At 39.4% G+C, this 17,005-nt stretch overlaps 1 protein-coding gene across 9 annotated transcripts in view; it reads right to left on the reverse strand.

Annotated features, from left to right (window-relative positions):
* ZFX (zinc finger protein X-linked) overlaps positions 1-17,005 on the reverse strand; it is a 57,820-nt gene that overhangs the window by 11,674 nt on the left and 29,141 nt on the right. For 6 of the 9 annotated variants that reach the window (XM_060292464.2, XM_060292469.2, XM_030851423.3 and 3 more), the window contains one exon: positions 14,439-15,008. In XM_060292464.2, coding sequence (XP_060148447.1) covers positions 14,439-15,008 — 570 coding nt within the window. Of the gene's footprint in view, positions 1-14,438; positions 15,009-16,617; positions 16,673-17,005 lie in introns of all 9 variants that reach the window. The other 3 variants (XM_060292466.1, XM_060292467.1, XM_030851426.3) reach the window with 2 other exon arrangements.

The raw sequence follows: 17,005 nt of genomic DNA on the forward strand, positions 1-17,005 counted from the left end.
TTACATCTCATCTGGTATTTTAAACTTGAAAGCTGAAGAAAATTTGGCTTATCAACGATCTCATTAGCAATAGCAAAACTATAGCAAAATACAGGCGTACCATAATCTTAAGTTACATTTTCTCAGAACTTTGTAGAGATTGTTCCACTGTCTTCTAGCACTGAGTATTTCTGTGTGGATGTCCCTATAATACTTTATCCCCAAAGTTCACTAAACATCACTGTGATTATGACTTAGTGGTTTTATCATTCTGTCAACTTCTTGAAAGAAATATTCAATCTTTATTTCAGGAAAGTTCCTTGAAGAGTCCAATCTTTATTTCAGAAAAATTTCTTCCATTATAAATATTTTTCTAATTCATCAGTTATTCCCTTCTGGAATTTCACTTATGTGCATTTGTCTCCTTTATCTGTCTCCCATATCTATCCATCTTCTCCATAATCATTTATATCTTATTTTAACCATTTCATTTTTGTGATTTTCTAAAGCCAGGTGTCCCTCTGCCCCCGGTTATATATACTGAGGCATATTTATGCTTATAGTTGTTTCTGTGGTAGCTTTTATCTTGATCATATTTTTACTTTTCAATTTATTTCTGAATTCTGTCAGTTTGTTTTCTGCCTCTATTGTCTTGTAATACATTTTTTGAACCTTTGTATCTCTTCTCTGAGTTTTTTTTTTTTTTTGCGGTACACGGGCCTCTCACTGTTGTGGCCTCTCCCGTTGCGGAGCACGGGCTCCAGACGCGCAGGCTCAGTGGCCATGGCTCCCGGGCCCAGCCGCTCAGCGGCATGTGGGATCTTCCCAGACCAGGGCATGAACCCGCATTCCCTGCATCGGCAGGCAGACTCTCAACCACTGCGCCACCAAGGAAGCCCTCTTCTCTGAGTTTTAAGAGATCATGTTTGCAATTTCACTGAGCCTTCAGGTCAGTGCTAACCAAGAGAACTTTCTGCGATGATGGAAATGTTCCATATATCTGCACTAGCCACATGTGACTACTGAGCACTTGAAGTGTGGTTGGCGCAATTTAGAAACTATATATTTAATTCATCTTGCAATATATTGATATTAAATAAAATAATATTTCAGAGAGCTGAAGAACATGAATCTTCAAAGGGCTCACTATGCATGATAACACAACACATGAAAAAAGACCCACAGGACTTCCCTGGTGGTCCAGTGAGTAAGACTCCGTGCTCCCAATGCAGGGGGCCTGGGTTTGATCCCTGGTCTGGGAACTAGATCCCACATGCCGCAACGAAGATCCCATGTGCTGCAACTAAGACCCGGTGCAGCCAAATAAATAAATATTTAAAAAAGAAAAGAAAAAAGACCCACACCTAACTAAACAAAACCCTATGATATTTCAGACCAACAGGGATAAAGAGATGATCTTTAAAACTTCCAGAAGAAAAAGAAACATCTACAAAGCAATGAGAATCAAAATGGCATCAGGCTTCTAAATCAATTGCTGGATGACAGTGAAACATGCCATCACAAATTCTCAGGGAAAATTCACTTCAACCTAGACTTCCGTACCTAACCAAGTTATCAATCAACTTAAAGGGTAGAAAAGAAAAAATACTTTTAGTATACAAATCTAGACTCCTTAGGAAGTTATTTCAATATGTGGCCCAGTAAAATAAGGGAGTAAATCAAGGAAGAACATGGCACAGGGATCCAGAAAACACTGGACTAGTCTCAGGAAATGATGAAAGGAAAATTTTAGAAAACTGTCTGCATTATAGTAAGCCTAAAACGCAACTAATCCAGAATGGATCAGAAAGACAGAAAGCTTCAAGAGGGGAGTCACTGGAAAAAGGAGAAGTCAAAGAAAAAAAACTGGACAGAAAAGTAAGTCAAACTTGATAGTGTATTTCTTAGAAGGCACAAACAATTAAGAAAGAAAACCCGTGCTATAAGGGCATAATCAGTCTCAATGACAAAGTCTAATTAAGCTTGAAGTCTTTATATGACCAGTACCCACAAGGAGGACATGGATCAGTCAGTAAATCCCAGCATTTCAGAACCGGAAGCTACCTGATAGATCTTGAAACAGATTATTTTCTTAATTTGAAAGAAAAATAAAGATGATTTTACTTCCTAAATAAGTTACTTCAAGGGACAGCCTGAATATACGTATCTTTTCTAAAGGTTTAACAAGAGTGCCAGGTTATAAATGTTAGGATTGATGTTTAGGTGGGAAACCAAGCCTTTTCATAAAACCGTACCTCAGTATTGCTGCTGAAGAGAGAATTTGGTTCTCTGAACCAAGAGCCTATTCTAACTTACTCTGATGAGTCCAACAGTCATCTTACTACCTAATCACTTCAATTTTTTTTTTAACCTCTAAACCAAAATCCAATCAAAAGAAAAACTATGGAATAAAAACTTGGTATTCGGGCTTCCCTGGTGGTGCAGTGGTTGAGAGTCCACCTGCCAATGCAGGGCACACTGGTTCATGCCCCGGTCCGGGATGATCCCACATGCCGCGGAGCGGCTGGGCCCGTGAGCCATGGCCACTGAGGCTGTGCGTCCAGAGCCTGTGCTCCGCAACGGGAGAGGCCACACCAGTGAGAGGCCCATGCACCACAAAACAAACAAACAAAAAAACTTGGTATTCGACATCCTTAGGGTTCCGGTGTGGGCGGGTGGTATTGGAGAGTGAAGACACCATGGATGGGTAGTTCCTCCTAAAAGGATACCTAAGCTCACGATCATCTGTTATGTCCCAGACACTGTGGTGGGTAGTTTCGCTATATTTTATCATGAAATCAATGACAACAACCCCAGGACTTAAGTGTTTTATCTCCATTTTACAGATGTGAAACCGGAGCACCTAAAAGACTAACATGCAAGAAGCATTCTGCCAAGGCAGCAAGTGCTCTAGTAGATAAACACATTTAAAAGATCACTTTTAGGGCTCCCCTGGTGGCGCAGTGGTTGGGAGTCCGCCTGCCGATGCAGGGGACGCAGGTACGTGCCCCGGTCCGGGAAGATCCCACATGCTGCGGAGCGGCTGGGCCCGTGAGCCATGGCCACTGAGCCTGCGCGTCGGAGCCTGCGCGTCCGGAGCCTGTGCTCCGCAACGGATAAGGCCACAACAGTGGGAGGCCTGCGTACAGCAAAAAAGATCACTTTTAGACCTCCCACTCTTACCTTCCTCCTCAAGAACCCTCCTTCTGAGGTTAAAATTTCATCTTAATTTTATTATATAGCCTATAAAAGATTTGAAAGAATTGGTTATAATCTAATCTCCTTTAATTCTTGAAACTTTCCTAGAGGGGTTCAAAGGCTTAATGAAATTAGTCTTATTCTGTAGACAGGGATTAATGCAACAGAGACATTCAAGTGCCTAAGTTACAGTGATCTCCAGCATGGTGTCAGAGATATAATTAATGAAAAATATTTGCCAAATTGCACTGAATTGGTCTAAGACCCCTAGTTAATTAAGAACTAGTTAAGCAAGAACTGACTTCTTAACCAATTCAGGGGGAAAAGGAATGACTATTACAATCCCACCCTCTGCCTGCCTTTACCCCAAAATCCCCTGATGGGACAACAGGAAGGTCTTGAATGAAGCCAGTCCAGAGTTAGTCTTGCTAGCCCAGTGGATGCCACCAACAGAGATACTCTGTGTGGATAACACCAATGGCCAGTAGTTACTGATAGGCATGCTTTGTGCTGGATGCCTGGTGCGCATGACCTCTAATTCTCACAACCACTCTGTAGGTCAGGTAGTATTACTGCCTTTGCACAAATAAGGAAACTAAGGCCAAAGTGAAGTCAGTAACTTGCTGAGAAGCAGGAATGGCATCCAAGTTGAAGGCTGGCTGACTCTAAGCTACAGGTGCTATTTCCATACACCATGTTGCTTCTCTAGGATCCCTATGAAAGGACAGCCATGTTCTCTCTCTCCCTCTTTCCTCTCTCCTCCTCTCTCTCCACTGACCAACTCCATTATCCCACCAAGTAATCAGAGATCTGTTCCAAGGGCAAAAGCTATCAGACAATTTTTATCTAGGCCTCAAGCAGATAAACAGTAAATATGAATCACAAGGCCAATGTGAAGCGCCAACTGCTTCTAAGACTTGCAAGATGTAGACTTTTTAACACAATCTTGTTGTGGGGAGAGGGAAGGACTACAACATCTTTACCTTATTTGAGCACTTTATTCTTAGTATAAATCTGACATCCTGATTGGACGTTGAGAGCTTAATTCACTAATTTTAGTGTTGATTTCTAAATAAATTTCAGAATGCGTACAGTAAAGACAATAATTTTAGATGGATTAACACAAACCTTTTTGAATTTTACCAGAACAAGCTAGACATCTTCTCTAAAATAGTCTTAGTTCAATAAATAAGACTTCTCTCACATTTCAGAAATATTCCCATGTGGATATGTATTTTTTAAATTCTAAAATTTTATTGTGGTTTATCAAATGGTTTAAGGATGAAAACTGATAGAGTGCATATATTAAAAAAATGGTAAGACACATACACATGCAACAATCAGCCCACAGAACAAAGGAATAAACAAATATTTAACCATGTCTCCTATACTAATAGCCCCTAGAATCAATAAACAAGTCATTAGATTGTACTAATCCTCAGAGTTTATGCATTAAACATATAGAGATTTGGATTTATTTATCATTCATTCCCCGAACAACTTTTTATTGGATGTCTACACTATGACAAAAGTTGTGCTTAATTAGGAGCTAACATCAGATCAACTGGTCAAAACACCTAAACTAGAAGGCCAGGGCCACCACACACTGCATCCGCGGGGTGCTGCTGACACTGTAGCTGTACAGTAGACAGCGGCAGGCAGCAACCATGTATACAGACCCTCAGCTTGTCTAATGTGCTCTGCTTCTAGTGATGGTTTTACCATCTGCCCAGCTGCACAAGCCAGAAGCCTGAGAGGGAGCTTCAAACCCTCCCTCTTCCTCAACCCTAAATTTAATCCAAATCCTACTTTCTAAGTATGTCATGAAGCAGTTTCCGTCAAACTCTACTGATAGACCCTTATTTCAAACCATCATCATCTGTTCCTCAGCTGGACTACTATAACCTCCTCCCATAGCGTGCCTTTTTGGTTTCTGATTTTACTCTTACCTTGTCTGCTCTCGACAGCGCCGTTAAGGTTACTTTTCTGAACTGTAAATCTAATCATGTTACTATTAATCTGCTTACAACCCTCTAACAACTCCCCACATCAAAAAGGCAGAGCAGGCTTCTTAATATATTCAAGAGCCTTTATGACTGTGCCTTTCCCTATTTTGCCACTCACTTCTCATCATTTTCTCCATTCACCCCATCAGAGACATTATTTGCACCCCAAAGAAGAAGTCTCTGAACACTCACAGATCTTTCCCAGCTCCCTCCAAATAAACATGCTCTCCTCTCTGCCATTCCTCCCTCCTCGGCTGCCCACTGAACATTTCATTCCCCCTTCAAATTAAGTTCACCCCACATTATTTTTTAAAGATGTGATAATGGTATTACTGTTTATTTTTTTTTAAATCGTTATCTTTCAGAACTATATACTGAAATACTTATGAATGAAATGACGTGCAGAATTTGCTTCAAAACAATGTAAGAGGGAAGGAAATTCACAGGAGTAGAGATGAAATAAATTCAGTTATGTCTTCAACCAAGCTTCCACAGAACTTTGGCTTGTAACACTTTCATAGCTTTTAGCTCACCCAAGTGTACCCCAAATTTCCCAACATCTTTTCCCTTAGTGCTTCCAAAATGCTTTGTACATCCAGTTATATATGTTTTCACACTAAACTGTAATTATCTGCTTCTGTCTGTCTTCTCTCCAGGACTGTGAACTTTTAAAGTCAGAGACTTTCACTGTTTATCTCTAACGGCTAGCACAGTTCCTAGCTTATCGTGGCTTATCAATAAATGTTTGTGAATAAAGATACAAGAAAAAGTAAACATGGGCAAGAGTATAAAAATAATAGTTTATACACAATTCCTTTTTCTAATGTAAACATAAATTTGAAAAAAATAACATTTCTGAGGTAGAAAAACACTGGAAAAGGGTTTGGAGGCTGCCTGAGTAGATTCTGCTATGATGGGTTAAATAAGAAAATGTTTACGCCCCCTCTAAATTATTTCCTAATGTCCTTGAAATTGGGTATGCAGTAATACTGCAAATTTTAGTAAATCACTGGAACTCTATTTGCCTCTTCTGTCCACCAATAAGCACTATTTATCCCAAACTCTACTGCTCTGTAGTATTAACTTTGTACACACACACACACACACATGAAGAAGGGCAATATGAGAGTGGGGACTAGACATTTTGGAATAAAACACACTTGATTTCAAATGTTCACCCTAATGCTAGCTGGATGTGTAACTTTGGACAAGTTACTTAAATAGAGCCTCAATTCCCCAATCTGTAAAACAGTGGTAACACCAACGTTATAAGGTTGCTATAATTAACAAATTATATAGTAAGTCCTGGCACAAAGATATTATTTATTGAAGGTTTACTATTACCTATTTTTATTGTTACCAACTTGTTACAAATCTCCAGCTAAATAATTCTTGGGATAAAAAAGCTTAAGTTTTAAAATTCTTTTAAAACTGTCCATATTGACTTGATAACAATCAAACCATAAACACAATCCTAAACATTTTTCCCCAAAAAGAGAACTTTATTAAAAACAAACCTCACCAAACAAACTTAATTATATCTTCTGATGGAAATGCCCACTCACTCAAGGGCCATTAGAAGATGGGTCTGATGAGTCTGAGAGCATTTTGCACACATTAGTAACTGAACTCTTTCTTGAAATATTAATTCAAATGGACTTAAATTTTATATATATATATATACACACACACACACACACATATATATATATGCTACTACACCAAAATAGTTCAATAAGCATTAGTTAAGAACTAACCAATCTAATGATATATCAACATTCAGCTTTTATAAAAGCAGTTGCATACTGCAGAACATGGTGTTTTGAATAATCTTATCTTAGTGAAAAGGTCTTTGACCTTAGAATATAAAAACAACTAAATGGAGAGAACACAGCTATGTTATTACCCCACACTCACTGTCATCAAAAAGTTTTATTAAAGTTATGGTCTGCACCAAGTAAAATTTCCAAGTTTACAATAAACATGTTAAAAATGTTGATAAACTTTCACTTAACCCAACTAGTTTAAAGGTTCCAAGATTAAATTATTTGCTATAATTTTTGTTAATGTTTGTCTTCTTTAAAACTGCTTAAAATAACTGAAAGCACATATTTTATTAAAATGTGTACTAGAAATGAAGCACCATAAAGGTTTACATTAGAACAGACTCTCTGCCAAGTGATCGGGCTTTGGCAGGAGAAGCCCCATACTCCAGAGGCGTATTAGTTGTTTTCTTTGGTGTTACTATCAACAGTAAGTACACATACCCAAGTATGCTGGTTTTCCATAAGTACACACTATGTTGCCATAACTTGTTAATTTTGCTAAACCTTTAAAAACTCACTTATGGATTTTTGCCTGGCCTTTAAAATTCAGACTTTAATATTCAGGGTAGTAAATTTTACAAATTCACTACCCATTTCTGATAACATGAAAACAGTATAAGGATAGACATATAGATCAATGGAATAGAATTAAGAGTACAGCAATTCGGGCTTCCCTGGTGGCACAGTGGTTGAGAGTCCGCCTGCCGATGCAGGGGACACGGGTTCATGCCCCGGTCCGGGAAGATCCCACATGCCGCGGAGCGGCTAGGCCCGTGAGCCATGGCCGCTGATCAGCGTTTTTTAGCAATAAAATATTTTTAATTAAGATACGTACATTTTTTTAAGACCTAAAGCACATGTAACAAACTACACTATAGTGTTAACATAACTGGGAAACCAAAAAAATTCATGTGACTCACTTTAGTGCGATATTTGCTTTACTATAGTGGTTTGGAATCAAACCCGCAATATCTCCAAGGTATGCCTGTTTAGATAAACTGGATTTCATCAAAACTTAAAACTTATACATCAAAGGACGCTATCAAAAAAGTGAAGACAACCAACAGGAGAAAATATTTGCAAATCACATATAAGGGATTTGCATCTAGAATATATCAAAAATTCTTTCAACTCAGTAAAAAAAGACAAATAACCCAATTTAAAAATGGGCAAAATGGGCGTCCCTGGTGGCACAGTGGTTAAGAATCCACCTGCCAATGCAGGGGACACGGGTTCGAGCCCTGGTCGGGGAAGATCCCACATGCCGCGGAGCAACTAAGTCTGTGCACCACAACTACTGAGCCTGCATGCCTGGAGCCTGTGCTCTGCAACAAGAGAAGCCACCGCAAGGAGAAGCCCGCACACCGCAACGAAGAGTAGCCCTCACTCACCGCAACTAGAGAAAGCCCGCGCACAGCAACGAAGACCCAACAAAGCCAAATAAATAAATAAATTTATTTTTTTTAAAAAAAGGGCAAAAGATCTGAACAGACATTTCTCCAAAGAATACATACAAACGGCCAATAAGCACGTGAAAAGACACTCAACATCATTAACCATCAGGGAAATGTATATCAAAACCACAAGAGGATACCACACTTCATATCCACTAGGATGGTATCACCAAAAAGTATTAACAAGTACTGGAGAGAATGTGGAGAAAATGGAATCTTCATTCACTGCTAGTGGGAATGTAAAATGGTGCAGCTGCTTTAGAAAACAGTCTGGCAGTTCCTCAAAAGGTTAAACATAGAATTACCATATGACCCAGCAATTCCACTCCTACATATATACTCAAAAGAGAGGAAAACATATATCCAAAAAAAACTTGTACACAAATGTTGATTGAAGTCCTAACTTGTACACAAATGTTGATTGAAGTCCTAACAGCCAAGAAGTGGAAACAACCCAAAAGTTTATTAACTGATGAACAGACTAAAATGTATACCCATACAATGGAATATTATTCAGTAATAAAAAGGAATGAAGTACTGATACATGCTACAACATAGACGAATGTTGAAAACATTATGCTAGATGAAAGAAGCCAGACACAAAGGACCACATATTATAGGATATCACTGATATGAAATGTCCAGAGTGGGCAAATACAGAAAGTAGATTAGGGCTTGCTTAGAGTTGGAGAGGATGGAGAGGGATAATATGAGTGATAGTTAAAGGATATGGGGTTTCTCCTTGGGGAGATGAAAAAATTTCTAAAATTGATCGTGAGGATGATTGCACAAGTTTATGAATGTACCAAAAACCACTGAATTGCACACTTCAAACGGGTGAACAGTATGGTATGTGTATGAAAAGCTATTACCAAAAAAAAAAGTTTATTTCAAAACTTAAATTGAATCTAGGATCAGAAAGGAACACCTAACTTCCATTCATCTCCTACCTAACTGTCCTAATTAAAAGACATGAGAGATGTCAACAAGACCTAGAGTGACATTTCCTTGATCATATTAATATCAGAGGCACCCGAAAAATATTTTGTTTCCTGCAGCTGTTATAAGGCAGTGCCTGACTCATCATCACCAGATCTTCTCCAACTTTCCCTATTGTACAAACTGATGTTTCACAAAATAGCATCTTGACTATGCAGCTGCAGAGTGAAACTGTAGGAGGGTGAAGACCACTGCAAAGAAATTAGGGATGCCTGGCAGCTATCTCAGATTCATGGAGAACTAAGAAACAATTTGAGTAACAAGTGGATGATTCAAACACCCCACCTTTCAGAGAGCCAGAAAACTCCTAAGTACCATAAAGCAGTGCCACCATATCTAGCCCGACCAGAACCAAGTAACAGCCACAGCTACTGGTAGGGAAGAAATGTGTCATTAATACCTTGGATGAGACGTGATGTCCACAGACTTTCAGCTATAGCATTCATTTATTCAACAAATATTTCACATCTAATATGCCAAAGGATTTGATGGGAAATATACACAAGTAGCTAAGATGCAATAGACAGTTCCTGTCCTCAAGAAACATACAATCAATTTAGAAGCGATCACAACATCTAGAGAGCAAAGACTAGATGAAGAGGTCATCCTGACCTCAAAGGCAGCTATACTGTGACAAAGAATGTTTGTGCCAATGTACACTACCCATGACACTACTACTTGCTACTTTATCATCTTTTTTTTTTTTTTTTTTGCGGTACGTGGGCCTCTCACTGTTGTGGCCTCTCCCGTTGTGGAGCACAGACAGGCTCCGGACGCGCAGGCTCAGTGGCCATGGCTCACGGGCCCAGCCGCTCCGTGGCATGTGGGATCTTCCCAGACCGGGGCACGAACCCGTGTCCCCTGCATCGGCAGGCGGACTCTCAACCACTGCGCCACCAGGGAAGCCCTAAAATACATATGTTATGTACATACATAAAATATACTAAAATACAGTACAAGAGCAGTTTGTGTCTATCTGTATTTACTTTTTCAGGAACATTAAAATCTATATCAATTAGCACAAACCCAGGGCCTAAAAAAAAAGATGACTATAAATAAAATTTTTAGTAAAAATTTTGTAAGTCTGAGCTCTAATACAAGAATCTACTACACTATGTCAACCATTACTAACGAAACGTCTGGTTTTTTGGATGACTTTCTTGGAGGGTTGACTTCGTAAAAGAGTAATAAAGGTAAAAGACAGTATGCAGCTGAAGGTCGAACTAATGCCATGAACTTTACTCCTTAGCTAACAAGTTTAAGACAGAAAGGACAGAAAAGGGAAAGAGAAGTCAAGAACAGAGAGTGCTTTCTCAAGTATTTCACCAGATCCTCCGCCCCTCATAAAGCACAATGAACCCAATTCCCTCCTTTCTCCAGCCTTGCCCCTGGGTTGCCTAGTCGTGGGATAGAAAATCCGGTAGTTATATTTAAAAATAGCATTTCCATTTAAATAGTGCATCTTACATACAAACTTAGGTCTCCCAATCTCAGCTGGCCCCTGCAGTTCGTTCAGCAATCTATAAGTTCTTAGCTTCCTGCCCTGGCCCATCCCCATACGACATAGGCTTTTCAACCCTTTGCCACTACCCTTCAACTCCCACCCAACCTCTGCAAGTCCTTCTATATTAGCAGGTGAATTTGCTACACAGAGAAAATAGCTCCCAACATTCAAACACTCCTTTTAAACTTACTGTCCCAGGCCCAGGCTCTCCAATTTTCCTGATCCTTAACTGCCTTCCTGTCTCAGAGAAGGGGACTCTTTCTCTCTAGGACTCACCTACCAGCCTTCCACCACTGCCCTGGACCCTACTCCGTTCCTCTGCTCTGGAACCTGCTCCAACTGTTAGCCCTTCTTATATCTTCAGTCTCTGTTCAACTGTTTGTGTCCTGCACCTGTAAACCTACATATATGCTCAACACACTTCCACCATCCAACCAACCATCAAAAGCTGTACTCTTGCTGCTTCTGTCCCTTCACTGACCAAAACGGCAATTTATACAAACTGCTTCACCTACTCCACCACTTCCACCAACTTCTCAATCCATTACAGCTTATCTCCTCTATCTCTTCTCCACTGGCCCATGCTTTATTGAAACTATTCTAATTAAGATACCAATAACTTTTTATACAATTTTTAAGGTTACTTTCCATTTATAGTTATTACAAAATACTGCCTATATTCCCCATGTTGTACAATACATCCTTGAGCCTATATTACACCCAATAGTTATAATAATAAAAAATTTAAAAATTAAAAAAAATAAAGTTGCCTTCCCACAAAAATAAAACAAAAAGGATAATTCAAAAAAAAAAGTTATCAATGACCTCCTAACTGCCTAACGAAAAAGCCCACTCCCTCCTCAGTAACTAACACTCTTAGAAATTCTGCTTATCTTTGACAGTGTTAAAAACATTCTAAAGATTTTTCTCCTCTTCCTCTTCCTAAAACCTCCTGACTTTCATAGGCTCTTCTCTGCCTACTTCTTAAATGCCCAAAGGATCCATACTTGACACTCTTATTTGACAAGCACTCTCTGGGGACCACCACCCATTTCCACCTAGGGTACTACCTATATTCCGTTGTCCCAAATTTCTTCCTCTAGTCACAAACTCTCTCAGAATCACCAAATTCATATTTTCAACTGCCTACAGAAAACATCCACCAGATTGTCCCCAGCAAGCAACCTAAACTTTTAACAGGTCCTGAAACATTTTCTTTCCAACAAATCTATTCCTCCTCCCAGGTAATGGCATAACCAGGCACCCAATCTCCCATGGCAGAAACCTTAGTGTCCTCCTTGAATTCTTTCTCCCTCAAATCCTTACCCCTATTCTATCTATCACCAAATCGCATTCATTTTACCTCCTAATCTCTCTTAAATCCAGTTCCCCTGCTCTACTCCCATTACTATGAAGGTACTTAGGATCTTCTTTATCTCATGTAGGAACCATTCCAACTTCTCTCATGTAGGAACCATTCCAACTTCTACTACCAGGATTACCTTCCTAAAATAAATTCAAACTTGAAACAGGATATTACATTTTTCCTTGTCAGAGTGGCAAAAGTTAAAATGGAAAACAATACCCTATGTTGGTCAGAGTGTAGGGAAAGGGACATTCTCATAAACTTGGTGGAAGGAATTATATTAGGCAAAATACCGAGGCAAATATAACCAGACTTATAAATATGTATACCCTCTGATCCAGCAATATTATTTCTAGAAATTTATTTTAAGTAAATAAACAGAAAGTGCACAAAGATATGAGTACATCCTAAAGTTCCCATTATTCCCAACAGAAGTCAAGACCTTTTTGACATACTATATACCATTTGCCTAGAATGGCTCCCTCCTATCCATGTCCTTCTTCATCCTGCAAAACTAGGAACTCATCCTTGAGGTCAAAGGTCAGCAACTCCATTCTGTCTCCACAGTAATTTAGTCACACCTCTGCATCACAGTGTAAGCTATCTTTCTCTCCCACTGTAGACTGTAAGCTCTCCAAGGACAATGGTTTGTGTAAGTTTATTTTTATTTTTATTTTATTTATTTTTTGTGTGTGTTACGCGGGCCTCTCACTGTTGTGGCCTCTCCCATTGCGGAGCACAGGCTCCGGACGCGCAGCCTCAGCGGCCATGGCTCACGGGCCCAGCTGCTCCGCGGCATGTGGGACCTTTCCGGACCGGGACACGAACCCATGTCCCCTGCATCGGCAGGCGGACTCTCAACCACTGCGCCACCAGGGAAGCCCTGTGTAATTTTTATTTAGCACATATCCATATTTGTACTATCTACAAAAATGTCTGACACATAGTAGGGGCACAGTAAACACGTGTTGAATGAAGGCATTTTCCTCCTCTTTACACGAAGAACTCTCTGATTTCCAAAATCTTAAGAACTTTTAAAAGGTATTTCCTGGGCTGCCCTGGTGGCGCAGTGGTTGAGGGTCCGCCTGCCGATGCAGGGGACACGAGTTTGTGCCCCGGTCCGGGAGGATCCCACATGCCGCGGAGCGGCTGGGCCCGTGAGCCATGGCCGCTGAGCCTGCGCGTCCGGAGCCTGTGCTCCGCAACGGGAGAGGCCACAACAGTGAGAGGCTCGCGTACCGCAAAAAAAAAAAAAAAAAAAAGGTATTTCCTAAAATGCTGGTGGGCTCCAATATTTTATATTAAATTCCTGTTTTATAACAGGTATTTAAGCAAAGCAAATGGTCTCGTGCATTTATATAAGCAAATAGCCTGTGAGTCTTTATTTGTCTGAAGTTTAGTTCCTAAAGGCATAATCAGAATTTCCATACTGGGTCAGAACTGTGGTCTATCCAACTGAGGATTAGGATCCTCAGGATCTCTGAAAGTGGTACCAAGAAATACATTGTAAGAAGACATAGCTGTTCTCCCAGATGTTAGAGGTGTGTTCCAAAACACCTTACCTTTCTTCAATAACCTAGTATGAGTCCATCATACTTGAAATCATGTTTTGGAATATTTGTTTAAATACTATGCCAGAGCTCTTTTCCATGCTATCTGTTACATAAAGAGCATTTTACATAGTACATAGTATTACATAAGTAGTACTGTACATCCATATACAAGAATATACGTAGTTTGGGTATATATTTTTCTCTAAGTTGAACTCCTTTTAAGTTTCAAGAGGGTTCCTAATTCTAATGAAGGCTGGTAACAGCCTAATCACATCCTTCATGATTTCACAAAGTTCAGTTCTAGTCCTTTCAATCTCTGATCTCTAGACTGAAGAAATCTCATCTTTCTACTGTGTCCTTACAGAGAAATGATTCTACTCTGTACCATTCCACTTTTCTTAATTTTGAGTTATCTTACAGGCTCCAAACTGAAACAACAATGAAGGAAGGTTCATGAGATTTAATTTTATAGAAGTCAAGAAAATTTCACCCCTGATATAAGTTAGACAGCCTTCAAAAACACCTTTGACAAGCACTGTACCCCAAGACTTACAAGAAATCATAAGGTAGTCCTCACAGTTGCTTTTGTCATCATCTTGCTGGTCCACAGGAATCCCATTGGCATCTATGACTGCTTCAGAGGCACAATCTGCTACCAATACTTCTTCTGACACTACGTCAGCTGTCAGAGGATCAGTGACGATCTCTGCCTCTACGACACTATCATGAACAATGTGTTCAACATGTCCAACATCAGACACATGTATGGATTCACTCGTCAAGACGTGTTCTGGCATAGACATTGAGGCTGAAGTAATATCAGAAGCTAAAACATCATCTGGGACTGTGCAATGTGCTAAAGAAACTTCTTCGGTTACATCTGAGTCCAGCACTTGCTCAGGAATGATGACCGTTTCAGATACATCTGCTTCTTCCATGATATCTGGACATTGAACATCTTCTATAACAACGTCCTCGATAACATCTTGGATTACAACTGAGTCTGGGTCATCAGGAACAAAGTTATGCACAGTTATGTCTGAATCCACAACATCTGAAACAAAAACAGTTTCTTGTACTTCCACAACAATTTGATCACCATCCATGTGTGTAGCATCAGCTCCTTAAAAAAAAAATTAAAATCACAAATTTCAGGTAGACAAGCATGACTACCTCAATTAATATAAATGTTACTTAATTTCTACCAGGAAAACAAACTAGCTCCTCAGTTGTCTCAAACATTAAGATAGATTAAAGAAATAGAGATAATCTATTTTTGAATCATATCAGAAATAGAAATTCTTAATACAAGAACGTTTATACTCATCCCAAATCAATTAACAGGTAAGGAAATAAAAGAAAAACAAAGTAAATGAGGCAGTCACACACACAAAAGTATATTCATGAAAGTAATATTCTAGGCTGACTAAAACTAAACCCATATGCATAGGTACTTAAGGGATGATTATAAAAATTAATAAGTAAAGCAACTTCAGGTGGCAAATATACCATTTTCCTTCATTATATGTTTTTCACTTCTTTCCCTTCTTGCTCCATCTCTCTTTCAACTCATATTTTTTTCTCCCGTCCATCTCTCCCATGTTTTCTTTTACTTCCCTTCATTTCCCCTTTCTCCTCCTTTGTTCTAGAACAATATCCCACCAATATCCTCCATTTATGATTATGGAAATTCAGAAACTATCCTCCGAATCTAGAATATAAAAAGAATCGGGCCATAAATAAAAAGAGGGCTAGAAGGCCACAGTTAAAGAGAAAGACAACTGGTTAAGGAGCCTCTGTAGACAGATAAAATGAATAAAAGTGCAGTTGCTCTGGAGCAATGGAAGGTGAGGTTAGTTGGAGTGGGGCCTGCCCCAACCTCACCAGGGTAGTCCGCCTCCATTCACCTTCCTCCCATCCCCCCATATGCCAATCCCCCTGGCACTTCCTCAGAACATAAGAAACCCTACTCTAGTCCACTCTGCAGTTAACAAGTGAAGGTAGAGGGTTGAATCAATTGAAGCCCAGTGAGATTAAATGACTTCACCAAGATCACACAGTTTGCACAGGTTATGGTGCTCAGTAAATACTACTCTGAATAAATGCCACAAATGAGAATCGAAATCAGATATCCTTGCCAAAAACATAATGCAAGATAAAATAAAACAAATCTGGTACCTTGGCTCCTGATCCAGAGAAAAGCAAACAATATTTTATAAAAGTCTTACCTAAAAAGCTATTCAGTCGATTAGTGCTTCTGGATGTGACTCAGACCAGGCTGAGTCCAAGCAGCTGCCTAACTCAATGACTCTGTGTCAATGGCCAGGCCCTCAGAGAGACACATGGCTTTTTTTTTTTAAACAAACACAAATAATCAACAAGGGCCAAAGAACCTTTAAAAATGTAAGAAATCTTAAAGCCAGTTAATATCCATTTTATTTACACCTAGAAATAATAGAGAGTGCTTGCTTTAATTCCCACAGAACTTCTACAAAATGCTTTACTGTTTTCAATATTCTCAATATTAACATCAAGCAATAGATCACTGTAATCTCCATTTTGCAGACATGAAGATGAAAGTATTTAGTGGCAAGAGTACTGGTTAGAAAAATCTAAATCAGAGAGCAGGATTTGGACACTTATTAGTTTTGTGACCTTGGGCAAGTCATTTAACCTCTGAGTTTCGGTTTCCTCATCAGTGAAATGAGGACAGTAGTATCTGCCATGCATACCTCACAGGACTGCTGTGATGATCAAATGGGAATATATGGGAAGTGTTCTGAAAAACTGTAATGAAAGGTTTCATTATTATTAGGACACATGAAAATGGAGGCCCTGGCAGATTAAGTGACTTGCTCAAAGATAAACAAACACCATAAGTGTTAACAATCAGGGCTAAAATGCAACAGCCCTTCAATCTACCCCTTAGCCCAGGATCCAGGCTTGCTTGTGGCAACATTAAGCTAGTAAATGGTGTGCTTTTTTCTCCAAAGAGTTTAGTCTCTCTTTCAAGCACATTAATTATACTTCATGTTCTAAAGAAGAAAGAATCAAAACTTTGCATTTATCATTATCAAGCTGAAATTACCAAATGTGAGTCAAAAGACTCTCCCAAATTGT

The sequence above is a fragment of the Globicephala melas genome, chromosome X (genome assembly GCF_963455315.2).
Source record: "Globicephala melas chromosome X, mGloMel1.2, whole genome shotgun sequence".
Classification (NCBI taxonomy): domain Eukaryota; kingdom Metazoa; phylum Chordata; class Mammalia; order Artiodactyla; family Delphinidae; genus Globicephala; species Globicephala melas.